This window comes from Myotis lucifugus, unplaced genomic scaffold (assembly GCF_000147115.1).
Source record: "Myotis lucifugus unplaced genomic scaffold, Myoluc2.0 scaffold_101, whole genome shotgun sequence".
In the NCBI taxonomy this organism is placed as follows: Eukaryota; Metazoa; Chordata; class Mammalia; order Chiroptera; family Vespertilionidae; genus Myotis; species Myotis lucifugus.
The window spans coordinates 1628101-1643049 of NW_005871149.1; the positions used below are offsets into that span (position 1 = coordinate 1628101).

The 14949-nt window shown below is 57.0% G+C and overlaps 2 protein-coding genes across 2 annotated transcripts in view; one reads left to right on the plus strand and one right to left on the minus strand.

The window, feature by feature from the left end:
• The first annotated feature begins 198 nt into the window (after positions 1-198).
• Positions 199-3034, plus strand: RHOC (ras homolog family member C). The gene is made up of 4 exons (XM_023757060.1): positions 199-384; positions 900-1020; positions 1329-1459; positions 2375-3034. Exons 1-4 carry the CDS (start codon positions 229-231, stop codon positions 2546-2548), a joined length of 582 nt encoding a protein of 193 aa, XP_023612828.1. The 5' UTR covers positions 199-228; the 3' UTR covers positions 2549-3034.
• Positions 3035-3425: 391 nt separating this feature from the next.
• MOV10 (Mov10 RISC complex RNA helicase) overlaps positions 3426-14949 on the minus strand; it is a 23271-nt gene continuing 11747 nt past the window's right edge. Inside the window, exons 2-19 of the mRNA XM_023757014.1 lie at positions 13987-14249; positions 13530-13788; positions 11760-11894; positions 10926-11094; positions 10049-10203; positions 9604-9780; positions 9363-9510; positions 8759-8917; positions 8422-8525; positions 7962-8059; positions 7649-7865; positions 6702-6819; positions 6313-6504; positions 5979-6053; positions 4324-4449; positions 4153-4241; positions 3826-3947; positions 3426-3739 (exon numbers count right to left, since the gene is read on the minus strand). Of these exons, the coding sequence (XP_023612782.1) occupies positions 3660-3739; positions 3826-3947; positions 4153-4241; positions 4324-4449; positions 5979-6053; positions 6313-6504; positions 6702-6819; positions 7649-7865; positions 7962-8059; positions 8422-8525; positions 8759-8917; positions 9363-9510; positions 9604-9780; positions 10049-10203; positions 10926-11094; positions 11760-11894; positions 13530-13788; positions 13987-14249 (2686 nt within the window). The 3' untranslated portion in view covers positions 3426-3659. The remainder of the gene's footprint in view (positions 3740-3825; positions 3948-4152; positions 4242-4323; positions 4450-5978; positions 6054-6312; positions 6505-6701; positions 6820-7648; positions 7866-7961; positions 8060-8421; positions 8526-8758; positions 8918-9362; positions 9511-9603; positions 9781-10048; positions 10204-10925; positions 11095-11759; positions 11895-13529; positions 13789-13986; positions 14250-14949) is intronic.

Genomic DNA, 14949 nt, shown 5'->3' on the forward strand with positions numbered 1-14949 from the left:
CCCATCGGGGGGAGACCCTGTCCCTGACTCCGAGATAAGGAATTTCGAGCCCAGTTGCCCGAGCATTTTTTTTCTTGGCAAGAACAGGCCTGCGCGAGCCCCTTTGCTCTCCTTTTGCGGGATGCTTCGGCTTCCGGGGAGGTCTTGGGGGGCCCAGAGAAATGCTTTTGGACTTTGAGGCCTCTCCCCAAGTCTCCACTGCCTCTCTCTCCCCTGCCAGCCCCAGCCATGGCTGCGATCCGAAAGAAGCTGGTGATTGTGGGCGACGGGGCCTGTGGGAAGACCTGCCTCCTCATCGTCTTCAGCAAGGACCAGTTCCCAGAGGTCTACGTCCCCACCGTCTTCGAGAACTACATCGCGGACATCGAGGTGGACGGCAAGCAGGTGAAGGAGAGCCCCTTCCCAGGGCACCGGGGACCCCGCCCAACACTGCACCCAGCATGTCCTTCTTCACCACCAGGGCCTCGCTGCACTCTCCCTGCTGGCGCCAATGACAGTCAGGAAGTGCAAGTGCAGCCAGGAAATCTAGACGCACCTCCCGGTTCAGTTCTCTACACGGGGACCCTTCGCCTCTGAGCTTCACGCTCCCCCAACTGCAAAATGGGGGGAATGATAAGGCCTCCTTCAAAGGGTGGTTGTGAGGATTCAATAAAACTGACGCTCACAGTGGCGATTCATAAGCAGCACAAAGATGAAGCGCTGATGCCTCAGGATTTTTTAAAAACTCGCCTAATTGGTGGTGGGTGACAGGGATCGGCACTGTTCCTGGCACGGAGCAGGTGCTCGGTGGATGTTCATGGAGCCTCCAGGACCAGTGGCTTCCGTGAGGACCCCTCGGTGGCAGGGTGGGGGTGTGGCTAGGGCCCTCGGGCTGGCTTCTCACCGGCCCTGTGTGTCAGGTGGAGCTGGCCCTCTGGGACACAGCTGGGCAGGAAGACTACGATCGCCTCCGGCCGCTTTCCTACCCAGACACTGATGTCATCCTCATGTGCTTCTCCATCGACAGCCCGGACAGCCTGGGTGAGGGCCTGGAGGGAGGGGACCAGAACCCTTTGGAACCAACCAACCCGAGGTCGCTCTTGCCTTGGCTGATTTCCGCCATCCTAGGCGGCGGAGGCTGTAGGGAGGGGTGCGGGGGGCTGTTGGCTTCCTTCACCGTGGGAACTCTGGCCCTTAGGAGGGCTCAGGGGAGAGGTTTTGAGCTGTAAAAGGGACTGTCATGCTGAACACCCTCTAAGACTCTGCTGTGGGGAGACCGGGGGCTTCAGGGAGAGGGGCTTTCTAGTCTAAGTGGAGGCACCAGCACCTGTTGGGTCTTGTCTGTGCAGAAAACATTCCTGAGAAGTGGACTCCGGAGGTGAAGCATTTCTGCCCCAACGTGCCCATCATCCTCGTGGGCAACAAGAAGGACCTGCGGCAAGACGAGCACACCCGGAGGGAGCTGGCCAAGATGAAGCAGGTGGGTGGGCGGCCAGGCTGGGGCCGAAGGGAGCCTTCTTTCCAGGGGACTGCCCTGTGAGAGGGGTGGTGGCACCCGCCTCCCACCCTGGTGAGGGAGAACCAGAGGGGTAGCCATCGGAGAATGAAGTGACTTGTCCAAGGTCACTTGGCATTTTGGTTTATTCGCCTGTGGTTGGGGCTATTAAGATGAATAAGAAAATCCATTATAAGTGGCTGAAAGAAAGGCCCAGAGGGAGGGAGCTGGCTCATCAGGGGACCTGGTAAGTGGATCTCTAGCCAGGATTCATTTATCAGAGAAAATGATTCATTTACCCCAGAATAAGGAGCATGGACTACCCCAGTGGTTCTCAACCTTCCTAATGCCAAGACCCTTTAATATAGTTCCTCATGTTGTGGTGACCCCCAATTTCATTGTTACAAATTGAACGTAATTAAAGCATAGTGATTAATCACACAAACAATATGTAATTATATATGTGTTTTCCGATGGTCTTAGGCGACCCCTGTGAAAGGGTCGTTCGACCCCAAAGGGGTCGCGACCCACAGGTTGAGAACGCTGGACTACCCTGAGGTTCAAACGGGACAGGTGTGGTCAGGTCTGTGTCAGAACGTTACTCTGGCAGCCACACGGCGAAGGTTGTAAGAAAGCGAGCATGGAGGCAGGGGGGTCCGTTCGGAGGGGCTGGATGCCTGTTCAGGAACAGAAGGATGTAGCCTGGGTCTAGGGCGATGGAGAGAATTTTAACATAAACGTGAGTCTTGGGTCGCTGGTCCTGCCGCGGCAGGGTGCCGGGGCTTAGGTGTTTGCGGGTTAGGGCTGGAGATGTTTCTTCTAGTTACTGCACTTAAGGGTGTGGCAGTGAGATGCACCTGGCCACCAGCTCCCCTTGACTTCTCACCTTCCACCCTCCAGGAGCCTGTGCGATCTGAGGAAGGCCGGGACATGGCGAACAGGATCAGTGCCTTTGGCTACCTCGAGTGCTCAGCCAAGACCAAGGAGGGGGTGCGGGAGGTGTTCGAGATGGCCACTCGGGCTGGCCTCCAGGTCCGCAAGAATAAGCGCCGGAGGGGCTGCCCCATTCTCTGAGACCCGCCCCCACACACACACAGGCCTCTCCTCCATCCCCACCTCGAGTCCCTTCACAGGGGCGCAGGAACACCCCCAAGCCCCATCCTCTTAGGGCTCCGTGCTGAAGGCTCCCTTTTCCAGTTCCCTCCAGCCCAGGACTGCATCGGGTCTCCCAAGGCCCCAGCCCCAGTGGTGGTGGCAGTGGCGGTGGTGGCCCTCCCTCCCTCCAGGCACTCTGGGAGCCTAGGGCTGTGCCCCGCCCTCCTGGAGCAGAGTTCTGCTGCTGCCCGGGTCTAGGGTGGGGCTCTGGGTCCCTTTGGCCTTCCCCGGAGGATCATCACACCAGCACTTTATACACTCCTGGCTCACATGTCTGGGGAAGGGGATCTGGAGGATGTAACCCAGAGTCCTGGGCCCTGGTATTCCTGCTTTGGGCAGGGGCCCTTTTCTGGCCATACCTGCTGGGGGGCATGAATTAAAGGGCCACAGGCTTCAACATGTGTATGAGCAGCTTCCTGTCTTTCTCTTCTGGTCTCTGTGTTGGCCTTGAGCCTGTATCCCGTCTCTCCTCCTCTTTTTCTAGTTGCTAACCAGGCCGGCCCCTGTTTGCAAAGGCAGGACTCTGGCAGGCAGGGTGGAGTCTAGGAGCAAAGGATGAGGTCATGCCTGGCTCTGGGCCTTGGGGGCGGGTGAGGGGAGTGGTCTGGAGCAGAGGCTAAACTTAGAAGCCTGTGGGTGGCTTCCCTGCCACCTCCCACTGGGTTTCCTCCCCTGGTCGTGGGGGCTGGGTTGGTCTCTAGGGAGAGGTGCTATGGCCTTGGGTAGTGTCCCCTCTTCTGTGGGGTCAGCTTGGGGCTCTTGGAAGCAGGGACCAGGCCAAGAAGACATGGACGCGTTTGCATAGAACAAAATTTTATTTTCAGTTTTTCTTCCCCCCCTTACCCCGCATTGTTAGCAGCTTGTATCATTCTTCCCTGCCGGGGAGCGGGGGAAGGGCTTGGGTTGTAAACTCCCTCCCCCAGCCTTCCTGTCCCTTAGAGGGGCAGTTCGGCTGGGTTTGGGTGAGGGGCAGGGTGAGGGGCGGTTAAGGCCTGGTTGGTATGCAAAGGCCGAAGGCCACTGCATCTCTTCAGTGCTCATTTCTCCACTCGGGCTCCACTTGCAGGGGCAGGTCGGCTTCACCCTCCAGATCCTGGGAGAGGTCGGGCCCTGGAGAGAAAGGAGGCGAGCTGTCTTCCTTACCTCCGCCCCAACCAGCACTAGCCTGGACCCGGCCCGCCCCGGCCCAGCCATACCTGAGGTAGAGATGCTGAGCTTGCTCAGACCTTTGAGTAAGTCCTGTTCGTGCTGCGGGTCCACTTTGTCAGGGAAGGGGCACCCGGTGTAGCCCCCATGGTCTCTACAGAAGTCCAGGAATCTGGGGGGGACAGGGACACTCACACAAGCGTGCCTGGCTGCGGGGCACCAGCCGGGGCCTTTGTACAAGATGCTTAACCTCCGAGTGGCAGGTAACTGAAATGGGGGTGCTGCGAGGTGGACAGGTCTGCGATGAACTGAGCCACAAGGAGGTAGTTTTAAAGAGACAGCTGCCCTACGGGGTGGGGGGGCTTGGGGATGCTCACGCCTTCCAGTCGGAGTCATGGCCCAGGAGCAGCGGGTTGCCCACCACGATGAGCAGAGCCTTGGCCCGGGTCACAGCCACGTTGAACCTCTGGAAGGAAGAAGTGTTGGCGTCACCGGAGGGAAGGGCCCTGAAGAAGGACGAATTCCGGCCCCCCCGCCGGCCCGCAGACCTTGGGGTTCTTGAGGAAACCCAGGTTGAAGTCCAGATCCAGCTGCACGAAGCTCTGGCTGCTCCGCACGGTGGAGATGATGATGACGCTGCGCTCTTGGCCTTGGAACTCCTCCACGGAGCCCACCTAGAGGGAAGGGCGGCCTGAGACCAGGGCCACCGAGGGCCCAGCCCTGCCTCAGGGAGCTGGAGCTCCAGGGCAGGCGTGGAGAAGTCACGCGGCAGCTGTCACAGGGGAGAGAGCGAGTGTACTAACGGGCAGGAGGAAGGACAGGAGGATGCCCTGGAAGCTGCTCCAGTTAGAGGGATGGGGGCTGGAGAGTGTTCTAAGTACAGAAAACGTGGGCCCTGGTCCGTGTGCTCAGTGGTTAGAGCGTTGGTCCTCACACCAGAGGACTGCAGGTTCGATCCCTGGCCCCACTCGGGGTGCATGTGGGAGACAACCAATCGATGTGTCTCTCTCACATCGATGTTTCTCTCCCCGCCCCCTTCCACTCTCTCTAAAAATCAATGGAAAAAAAGATCCTTGGATGAGGATTAAAACAAAGAAAAAGAAAACATGGTAACTCAGCAGTGTTTTTCAAACTTTCCTGAAGATAATCACTAAGTACTTGTTAAAAAAATACAACCCATGCCCTGACCGGTTTGGCTCAGTGGATAGAGCGTCGGCCTGCGGACCAAAGGGTCCTGGGTTCGATTCCAGTCAAGGTCATGTACCTTGGTTGCGGGCATATCCCCAGGGGGGGTGTGCAGGAGGCAGCTGATCGATGTTTCTCTCTCATCGATGTTTCTAACTCTCTATCCCTCTCTCTTCCTCACTGTAAAAAATCAATAAAATATATTTTAAAAAATACAACCCAGACCTCCTGAATCAGAAGTTCTAAGAGAGAGGCCTCTAAATACTTTTTAAAATATGTTTTTTATTGATTTGAGGGAGAGAAGAAGGAAGAGGGAGAGAAGATAGAAACATGGATGGGCTGCCTCCTGCATACTTCCTACTGGGGATAGAGCCAGCAACCCAGGCTTGTGCCCTGACCAAGAATGGAACTGATGACCTCCTGGGATGATGCCCAACCAACCGAGCCACACTGGCCAGGGCAAGGACTCCAAATCTTAAAGCGCTGGTTCCAACCCTGGCTGCATACGAGATCACCTGAGGAGCTGGAAACCATCCCGATGCCCTGGCTCTGCCCCCAGATCGCTGTGCTAATTGGCTGGGTGGGGCCCTGGCACCGGCAGTGCCAAAGCTCTCCAGGTGATTCTTATCTGCAGCCAGTGTTGAGAAACGTGGCCTGAGAGAGGGTGAAGCTACTGTCCCAGAGGGAGGAGAGGGCAGCGCGACACTATCACATGACGGGTCAGGCAGGCCGGGGAATCTGGACTTTATTCTTCGAGCAGAGGCCTCCAACCAGCCTAATCATAAAAATGGTGTGGGCTGTTTGCGAAACGAAACGTGCAGGCATCCTGGTCGCACCCCGAACGGAACCGCAGGTCCGGATATTCAGAAGTGAGCGCTTGGGGAGAATCCTAGTCAGGGTGGGACGGGCAGGGGCAGCCTGGAGCGGCAGGGCAGGAGCCCGAGGCTCTCTGGGAGTGGGGAGGAGAGGGGCACAGAAGGCAGACAGAGAGCAAATGTGGAACAGTGGTCAGTGTCACCTTCAAGTCCTTGATGTCATCCAGTCCCCGGAGCTGCTTGTCCAGCCTGGTGATGCAATTACGGATTTTTTCCACCTGGAAGATGGGGACAAGGGCCTTTCTCTCACCCCATCACCCCAGTGCAAGAGGGAGTCAGGCAGGAGGCCAGGGAGCTGGGAGGCACACAGGGAGGGGCAGCTGGAAGGCACACTGGGAGGGGCCGCCGACCTCTGAGCTTCCCAGATATGGGGCGAGCAGAGGCCTGAGCTCCGGAACCTCCACCTAGTGGTCTGCCTGGGAATGAGGTACCATGGTGTGTGGGTGTGTCACCCTCAATGGGAATTGAGGGCCTAACCTGCTTCCGGTATGGAGAGATGACGCCCACATTTCGGGGGCTCAGGCGGCCTTTGCCCTTCTTGGAGGAGGAGATCAGCAGCTGCTTCAGGTATGAAGTCACCGTGGCAGCCTCTTCGGGGTTGAAGAAGGAGGGGCTGTTGCCCTCACGCTCATCCTTGCCCATCACACCGTGAAAGATGATGGGAAAGCCCTGGACACAGTCAGGGGAAACCCTTAGCCGGGCCTCCCTGCCCCCCTTCCCTTCCCTCTCACCCCAAACCCTTCCAGGCACTGTGGGCTCCCAGGCCCCCAGGCCGAGGGGACGAAGGGACAGACCCGTGGCTTCCACTCAGAGCCACTTCCTCCCCTGCACCTTTAACGGGAGGTAACGGGGCGGGAGCCCCTCACCTTGCGAGGCAGGCCCTCCCACTGGCAGAAGCGTTCCCGGTCCACAAGGTTGGCACACGGCTGGAGCTCCCGCTCATAATAGAGCTGGTTAGGAATGTCCAGGATGGTGGGGTGAGACCTGGAAGGCCGGAGGCGGGAGGGAGAGCAAGACCGGGAACGGATTACTTCCGCCTTGCCCGCTCTACCTGCTCTGGGCTCACACACATTATCCTCCTGCCTTCTGTCCACTGGATAACAGGCTCCTTCACCTAAAACGTCTGCTGCTAGGCCCGTCAACCACAGAAAATAGAACCACATGTGGTTCCGGAGAGGATCCGGTCCAGGGGTTTCAGAGACCAGCCAAATTTAAAAGAAGAAAACAAGACACCAGAAACCCATTCTCAGGTTTCAATTTTGAGGAGGAAGGACAACACACACACAAGTATCATCTACTATCACCGGTATCTGATGAGATAATGTGTTAAATCCCCAAACATAAGAAATATACAATAGCTAACGTTTAATTCTTAGTGGGTTCCTCTAAGGCACTAAGGACTTGGGAGCTCCTCTGAGCATTTCAAATGTATGAACTTTTTGGTGAAAGGAAGGGTGGCTCTTTAATCTGAATACCAAGGAGGTTAATAAAAAACTACATGGTCCCTATTTTTCTAATTTCTCCTCGGATTGCCTGGAAACTTCATCTGGGACCCGCACCAGATACATCCGAGTGTCTGGGAACCACTGACGATCCCTTAATGTGCAGCTAAGCAGACTGTTCTAGAGCAAAGCTGCTTGTGTGGCTACACAGCCACGGACTAGCACTGCTGGGCCCAGAGAGACTGCGACCTGGCTTACAGCCTCTCTGCCACACAGCCTCTGAGCAACAGGCCTGCAGACGGAGCCTCCAGCGGGGGCTGCAGAGGGCGTGGAGGCGTGGGATCTCGGGAGAAGGGAGGGGTGCGGGGTACCTGTAATTGCGCAGCAGCTTGGTGATGAACTGGGGGTTATAGCCATCAGGGCCCTTCTTGTACAAGGCGTTGTAGGTAAGCAGCCGCTCCAGCAGGGAGTACCCCAGCCCATGCTTCTGGGCCAGCGGGGAGCGCAGCACAGGCCCCAGCTGCCGAGGGTCTCCAGCCAGCACCAGCTGTGCTCCTGGATCACCCGATTCCTTGACTTCCATCAGCCCTGGGAGGCAAGGTAGCGCAGGGAGAAAGGTAAGTGGTGGGACCTCCCGGGCCCCACGGAGGGTGGCGCAGCCGCAGCCCACCCTGAGCCCCTTACCTGCTATGGCCACCAGACTCTCAGGCTCCATGCAGTGGCCAGCCTCATCGATGAAGATGTGTGTGAAATGATCGATGGGAAACTGGGCCGAAACCAATCTGGAAGGTGTCAGGCCAAGCCGAGGTCAGACCCAGGGACCCGACCGCCAAACCTCACCAAGCTGGCCCCTCCCTCCACTCCCTAGCCTGCGACCTCTTTACTCAGATACACTATTAGGAGACACACATATGCCCGGCTGGTGTGGCTCAGTGACTGAGCGTTGACTCATGAACCAGGAGGTCACGGTTGATTCCCGGTCAGGGCACATGCCTGGGTTGCGGGCTCGATCCCCAGTTGGGGGCGTGCAGGAGCCAACCGATCTATGATTCTCTCTCGTCATTGATATTTCTATCTTTCTCTCCCTCTCCCTTCCTCAATAAAAACATTTTTTTTAAAAGAGATACACATACACACTTCCCACCTGCTGGCAGTGATGAGGGTGGTGATTAAGACTCGATATTCCTGCAGCTTCTTCTTAGCAGGAAACACAAACTCCCCCTTAGTTGCGTCCCAGTTGCAGCAGGGCTGTGGGTGTGAAGGGAGAGGGCATCAGCATGGCGCTCCCCGCTCTCACCCTCAATCTTATTCACCTCTCATTTCACACACAGGGAAACGGAAGGCCAGCTCGGGGTCCTGGCCCAGGCGAGGCCCCACAGCGAGGGTGGGAATCCAGGTCACCTAGTTTCCTGGCCTCAGTGTCTAACCCGAGAGGCTCCCTGCACGCTTCATCCTGTGGCTTCCTGCACTTCCCCAGGTACCTTGATGTCCTCGGGCACCATGCGGATGTCCCTGCTGGGGGCCAGGAGCCGGTAGATGGAGCTGGGCAGGTGGGTGAGGAGCCGCTGACAGAGGAGGTCAGCCCCTGAGTTGGACGGAGCGCAGGCCAGGACGTGGGCGTCGGGCAAGTGCTTCACCACCTGGGGGGAAGGGGATACGCAGTGTGGGAAGTAGCTGCCAGGTCTGGGGGGTTTGTGTGTGTAGGTGGGGGCGGGGGGAGTAGGCGTAAGACTCAGTCCTGACAGTGATGCAGGCGGCGCACTGTGACATTTGCCTTCCAAAGCTGAGGGAGGTAGTGACACAAAAGGCAAGCTCTGACCCCCAGCCTCCTTGCTAGTCCAAACAGCACGTCAAATGCTGGAAAACGTGCAGTAACTAGACAAGTGTGTGATGACGGACATGGGAACGGTGACTCTGAGAGTCGTGCAGTGCACAACCTACACCCCCATCTCAACAGCCACACTGACCCGTGATGCCCGCCCGCTTAGGGGCGTTCAGGAAGCTGGAAGGAACCAGAATCCGGGGGCAACTGCTTGGGCCTGGGGGAGTCCAGGTGTAGGCCCCAGGTCTTTGCTCAGGCCCCACCTGCTTGATGGCTTCCACCAAGGTGACAGTCTTGCCAGTGCCTGGAGGCCCAAAGATGATGTAGGGGGCTGGACGGGTGGTGCCCATAACAATATGCTTCATGGCCTGGAACTGCTCTGGGTTTGACTCCAGACTCCGGTCGTACAGCCTGGCAGAGGGTCAGGAACATGAAGTTACCCAGTGTCCTAGAGGCACCCTGGACTCCATCCTCCAGGCCCAGAGACCCAGCCCACAGTCTCACTTGAACGTCACATCTGAGAGCAGCCGTGGGACCCCACGGGAGGCCTCAGGAAAGAGTGTGGGCCACAGCAGGTGGCGCCCCGTCAGCTCCAAGGCACGATGCTGTACCCGCAGGGGCTGGCGGTTGAAGGTGAAGCTCACCTTGAAGGACAGCCCGTTCACAAAGCGGTCCAGGAGGCTTTGGGAAGGCAGAGAGGCGGGGAAGACTGCCAGTTAGGAGGGTGGGCAATTCAAGGCCAGACTCCCCCTCTACCCCGACTCCACCCCCGCTTCCTAAGACCTCTATGCAATCCCTGCAGGGGAGGGAGTTTGCTGAGGCACTTCTGGGTCCCCCTGAAGAAAATTCCTCCTGTCTGATCCCTGGGATCCCACTCATCTCAGGGAGAAGCTGGCCTGAGAGATGTCTGTAGACCCTTCAGGCAGCTCAGGGTTCCCCCAACACCCACCTCGGGGAAAAGCTCAGCTTGACACAGTCCAACTCCACCCTGTGCACAAAGCCCTTGTAGGTGATGGGGTCCTTCTGCTGAGCCTCGGAGCACAAAACGGCAAACAGGTGGTCTCCCCGGAGCACTGAGGGGCGGCTCTCGGCCACCCCAGGAACCTATGGGGTGTGAAAACAAGTAAGATTCTATCTCAGGGAGGCTCACCGGAGAGCCCCCCTCCACCCTAGGATTCTGGGAACTTTGCCTCTTTCCCCTCCAACCAACAAGCGCAGAGTCAGGGGACCAGGGAAGAGCCAAGTCTGTCCAAGCTGCTCAGAGATGCTAAGCACCGGGATGCTGGACAGCCTCCCATGCAGGTCTCAGGACTTGGGGGCCAGATCCCCAGCCTGTCCAGTTGCCCCCTTACTGGCTCAGTTCCTACTCTGCCTCTAAAATCTCATTTACAACTCAGTTCCTGCAGGAATCTCGCTGATCACCCTTAACCCCCGCTTCTCACCAGGGCCCTTCCTCAGCACGTGTGTGAAGAACCTGTTCTCACAGAACTCTGGGCTTCTGTGGGCACATTCAACATCTGAGAGCTGGAAAGAGCGCCAAGAATTACCTGGTCCAGCTCTGTGTTTTTCAAATAAGGGAATGCAGGCCTAGAGAGTGAAGGCCACATAGCTGATGGCAGCTATATCATAGCTCCCCACTGCCCTGCTCTGACCCTCTTTCTGGGCACAGGATGCCCACGCTGACCCCTGCTGAGCCCTCTGGGGGGGGGGGAGGTAGGCAGAAACATCTTCATCCTTCCTCTTGTCTTGCCCAGCCGGCAGGAGCAGTATTCTGCCCACAGCCAGTGGGCTGAGCCCCCATCCCCACCCTCGATCCAAGCCCCAACCTCCAACATGAGCAGCTTGGGGTTCTGGGAGCTGGAGTCCAAGTTCATGGGCACCGACTCCAGGTCATAGTGCCGGATGTCATGCTCCATCTGCAGCTCTTCCAGGTGCAGCAGTAGCTGGAATTTCTTCTCGTAGTTTCTGCACTTCAGGGATGTCTCTAGCTGGGCCCTAGCAGTGACGGTGTGGGGGGTTGGGGGGGCAGGAGGAGGATGGGTCAGGTAACCCCCATGCCCAGGAGCATCCACCCGCTCCCATCTGCAGCTCTGGGACTATGAAAGCATCAGGAATCCGAGAAATAGAAGGACCTTGAAGAAGGGAACCCTGGCTCTTATTCCCTGCCACCCCCGCCCCCCCGCCCCGCCTTGAGTGGGCACTGGAGCCCTGGGCCTGGAACATACTCCTCTTATGACCTCCACCCTCACCTCATTCACGTGTCACTCCCTGCTCCAGTGTCACCCTCTCCGAAAGGCAGGGACTGACCGCCCTCTGCAAAGGGGCACAACCCATCCCCTCCCTTGCCCTGCTCGAGCTCTGGCTCAGGTTTCCGTTAGTTCCTCACAGCATTCATCACTCCATGAAGTTCTAAGATAAACGGTCTTTTGAAGACATTTTAAAATCAATGCTCATTTCTCCCCCGACTCATATAGGCAAGGCCCGCATGTGACCGATTCACCCGGAACAGTGCCCTGCGCATGCGCAGTGCGGCTGAGTAAGGTGAGGCATGAACGGAGCAGGGGAGGCTGCAGGGTGTGGGTGGCTGCGGCGCGTGGGTGGGAAGAAGCCCGGGGGGAACAGACTCAGAAAGCGTGAGGGTGCAGAGGACTGGTGCTTACTTGATCTCAGCAATCTCCTTTGGGGCAGTGAAGATACTTCTTCCCTGAAGAAGGGTGGGGAGCAGATGCCGGAGGCGGGAGGGCGGGTGGTATGTCCCCAGCACCAAACTTTGCTCCAGGTCATAGCCCTTCGCACTGGAGGAATGGGGGAAGAGAAGCTGTCGCAAACACAGGCCCCTCACTTCAGAGAGGCGAGAGCACCCCTCCCTGGGGATGCAGGAGCCCTACACAGTACCACAGCTGAAAGGGGTCAGCAGCCTTTGCCCAAGGAAGCGTACCTCACTAGGTCACGAGGCTGCTCACCCCAAGGCTGGACCATTCATTCTCAGTTCTTGAAAGTGCATGATACTTGAAAACTTAAAAATATACATGTACCCCTGACCGGTTTGGCTCAGTGGATAGAGCGTCGGCCTGCAGACTGAAGGGTCCCAGGTTCGATTCCGGTCAAGGGCATGTACCTTGGTTTCCGGCACATCCCCAGAAGGGGGTGTGCAGGAGGCAGCTGATCGATGTTTCTCTCTCATCAATGTTTCTAACTCTCTATCCCTCTCCCTTCCTCTCTGTAAAAAATCAATAAAATATATTTAAAAATATATATATATACACAGATATATACACATGTAAGCATGTAAGCTCGGCCGGTGTGGCTCAGTGGTTGAGGGTCAACCCATGAACCAGGAGGTCACCACAGTTCATTTACTGGTCAGGGCACATGCCTGGGTTGCAGGCTTGATCCCCAGTAGAGGGCGTGTAAGAGGCAGCCAATCGATGATTCTTTCTCTCCCTCTCCCTTCCTCTCTGAAATCAATAAAAACATATTTAAAAAAATTAAAATATATATACGTAATACATATATATGTACATAACAATACACATTCATCAGAAAATAGGTACTAAAAAAATAAGTAAACAGCATTCTCACCATCCAGGCATAAGCAATGTTAACTTTTTGGTATGCTGTCCACACTTCTCTCTTTGTTAATTTGCATAATACACATATATTTTTTTAACAAAAAGAGCACAATGGTCCATAGTTTGCTTTTTTGGTGAACAGTATTGTGTGAACATCCAGCCACGTCCGATTCTATTATCCCATTCACCGTAAATGTTGAGAAAAGGGAAATTTATAGAGACGGGAAGCAGATGAGAGGATCCTCAGGACCGGGAGGGAACGGGGAGAAGCGGGGTGAGAGCCGAAGAGGACAGGTTCCTTTTGGGGAAAAGGAAACGTTCTAAAATAGATTGTGGTGCCCTAACCGGTTTGGCTCAGTGGATAGAGCGTCGGCCTGCGGACTGAAGGCTCCCAGGTTCGATTCCGGTCAAGGGCATGTACCTTGGTTGTGGGCACATCCCCAGTGGGGGGTGTGCAGGAGGCAGCTGATCGATGTTTCTCTCTCATCGATGTTTCTAACTCTTTATCCCTCTCCCTTCCTCTCTGTAAAAAAAGCAATAAAATATATTTAAAACATTGTGGTGATGGCTGCACATGTGTGTGAATATTCGAAGAACCACTGACTCGTACATTTTAAACGGGCGAACTGAATGGCATATGAATTGCCTCAATAAAGCTGTTAAAAAAGGAGGGAGATGTCTGCATGGGGGCTGCCTAATAACCGCCACGGACTGGAAAAGCCTTAACGTTTTTTCACACTGTCCGCATATCGGCAAACTTTCTCCCTGGAGGAGTTCAGAACTCACAGTGAGGAAAGGGGGCCCACACTGTCGCATCGGGGCACCCCCCGCCTGGACTGGGTTGGAGGGAGAAGTTACCGGTCAGGTCTCTGTCCTTCCTCAACCCGGGCGGTCACGAGAGGGTTTCCAGTGATCCGGGCCCGCTTGAAGGGCGCCGTGGGCTTCAGCTGTGCGGCCAGGGGACTGTGGGCGACGGCGGCCAGGAAGCGGGCAATGTAGAAAGTGCCAGCTCCTTCCGAGCCCGGCTCCTCGGGGCCCAGCAGCTCCCAGATCACCGTGGCCGGGAAGTAGCCCACGAAGCTGGTCTGACAGTGGACGAGGAGCTCATAGCACTCACCTGGGGGAGCGGGCTGAGTGAGCGGGAGGGTGGTGGGAGAGGGGTCCCCCACCAGCACCCGGGCCCTGGAAACTCCCCCACAGGGCCCCATGCCCAGGCAGGAGCCACAGGACAGCACCGGCGTGGTTCCCAAGCACCAGCCCTCCCTCGGGCCAGCCCCTGCCCACCCGAGGCTCATTCCTTTGGAAACCCACTCACCGGGGCCCAGTGAACAGGGCAGCTTTTGGTCCCCTTTGTAGAATTTAAACTGGGGGGTCCGGGAGAGTGGAAAGACGTGGGTCAGGGTGACGGGCTGGGTTCCTCCATTCTGAAGCCTCAGGGTCAGCATCTCCATGCGGTTCAAATCCAGGCGGATCAGGAGCTGCCCGTCCTGGGTTTCATGGGGCCCCTGGACTTCCACGTCCACCCCATGTTTCCCTTGAAGATACTCAGCCCTGGGGAGAGTGGGAGTCAAGGAGGGGCTGGGGCGGGAGGGGCCTGGTTGGATGTTGCCCTCAGGGAGTGGCAGCTGTCCTGGACAACCCCCACCCCCACCCCCCCACCCCCCCACCAATTAGCTCCTTTCCTACCCTTACCCCCACTTCTTAAAGGACGGCCTTACCCCAAAGGGAGGCAACTCACACTTTCTCAGCCAAACAGCTTCCCCCGAGCCCCACCGCCTTACACACACACACACACACACACATACACCGGTCATGGAAGAACTTGGCAAACAGTGACGTGGGGTGGTATGTGCTGATATCGGACGCATGCGGGCCAGCAGTCGAGATTGGAGAACCCTGACCCGCTGCCGTGGGGACGTAGGCCCCGAGTGGGACTCTTTATCCCATACAGGAATGGAGTGAGAAGCCCGAGGCCCGTAGTTCCCCAAAGGCTGCCCAGAAGCAGATGAGAATTGGGAGGGTAAGGAGGCCAGAGCCAGGGGGGGGGGCAGGGGAGCAGGCTGGGAGGGATCTGAGGGGATCGCTCTGGATGCAGCCCTGGGCCCCAGATCAGGTTCAAGAGACCCGCGGCGTGAGAATCCGAGTGACATTCCTCCCATGGTTTTAGGGAGAGAGCTCGTATGTGACTTTTCAAGGGCAAACCTCGTGGACTAATCTGTAAATCAAGCATGTCGGTTGATAGCGCTGCGGTTCCCTAGAAGAGGGCAGAATCCATGGG

Excerpts from the sequence above, each read along its gene's own strand:
- RHOC (XM_023757060.1), top strand. The coding sequence starts at position 229 with ATGGCTGCGATCCGAAAGAAGCTGGTGATTGTGGGCGACGGGGCCTGT. Across the intron at positions 1,021-1,328 it reads CGACAGCCCGGACAGCCTGG|AAAACATTCCTGAGAAGTGG; the intron begins GTGAGGGCCTGG and ends TTGTCTGTGCAG. Across the intron at positions 1,460-2,374 it reads AGCTGGCCAAGATGAAGCAG|GAGCCTGTGCGATCTGAGGA; the intron begins GTGGGTGGGCGG and ends TCCACCCTCCAG.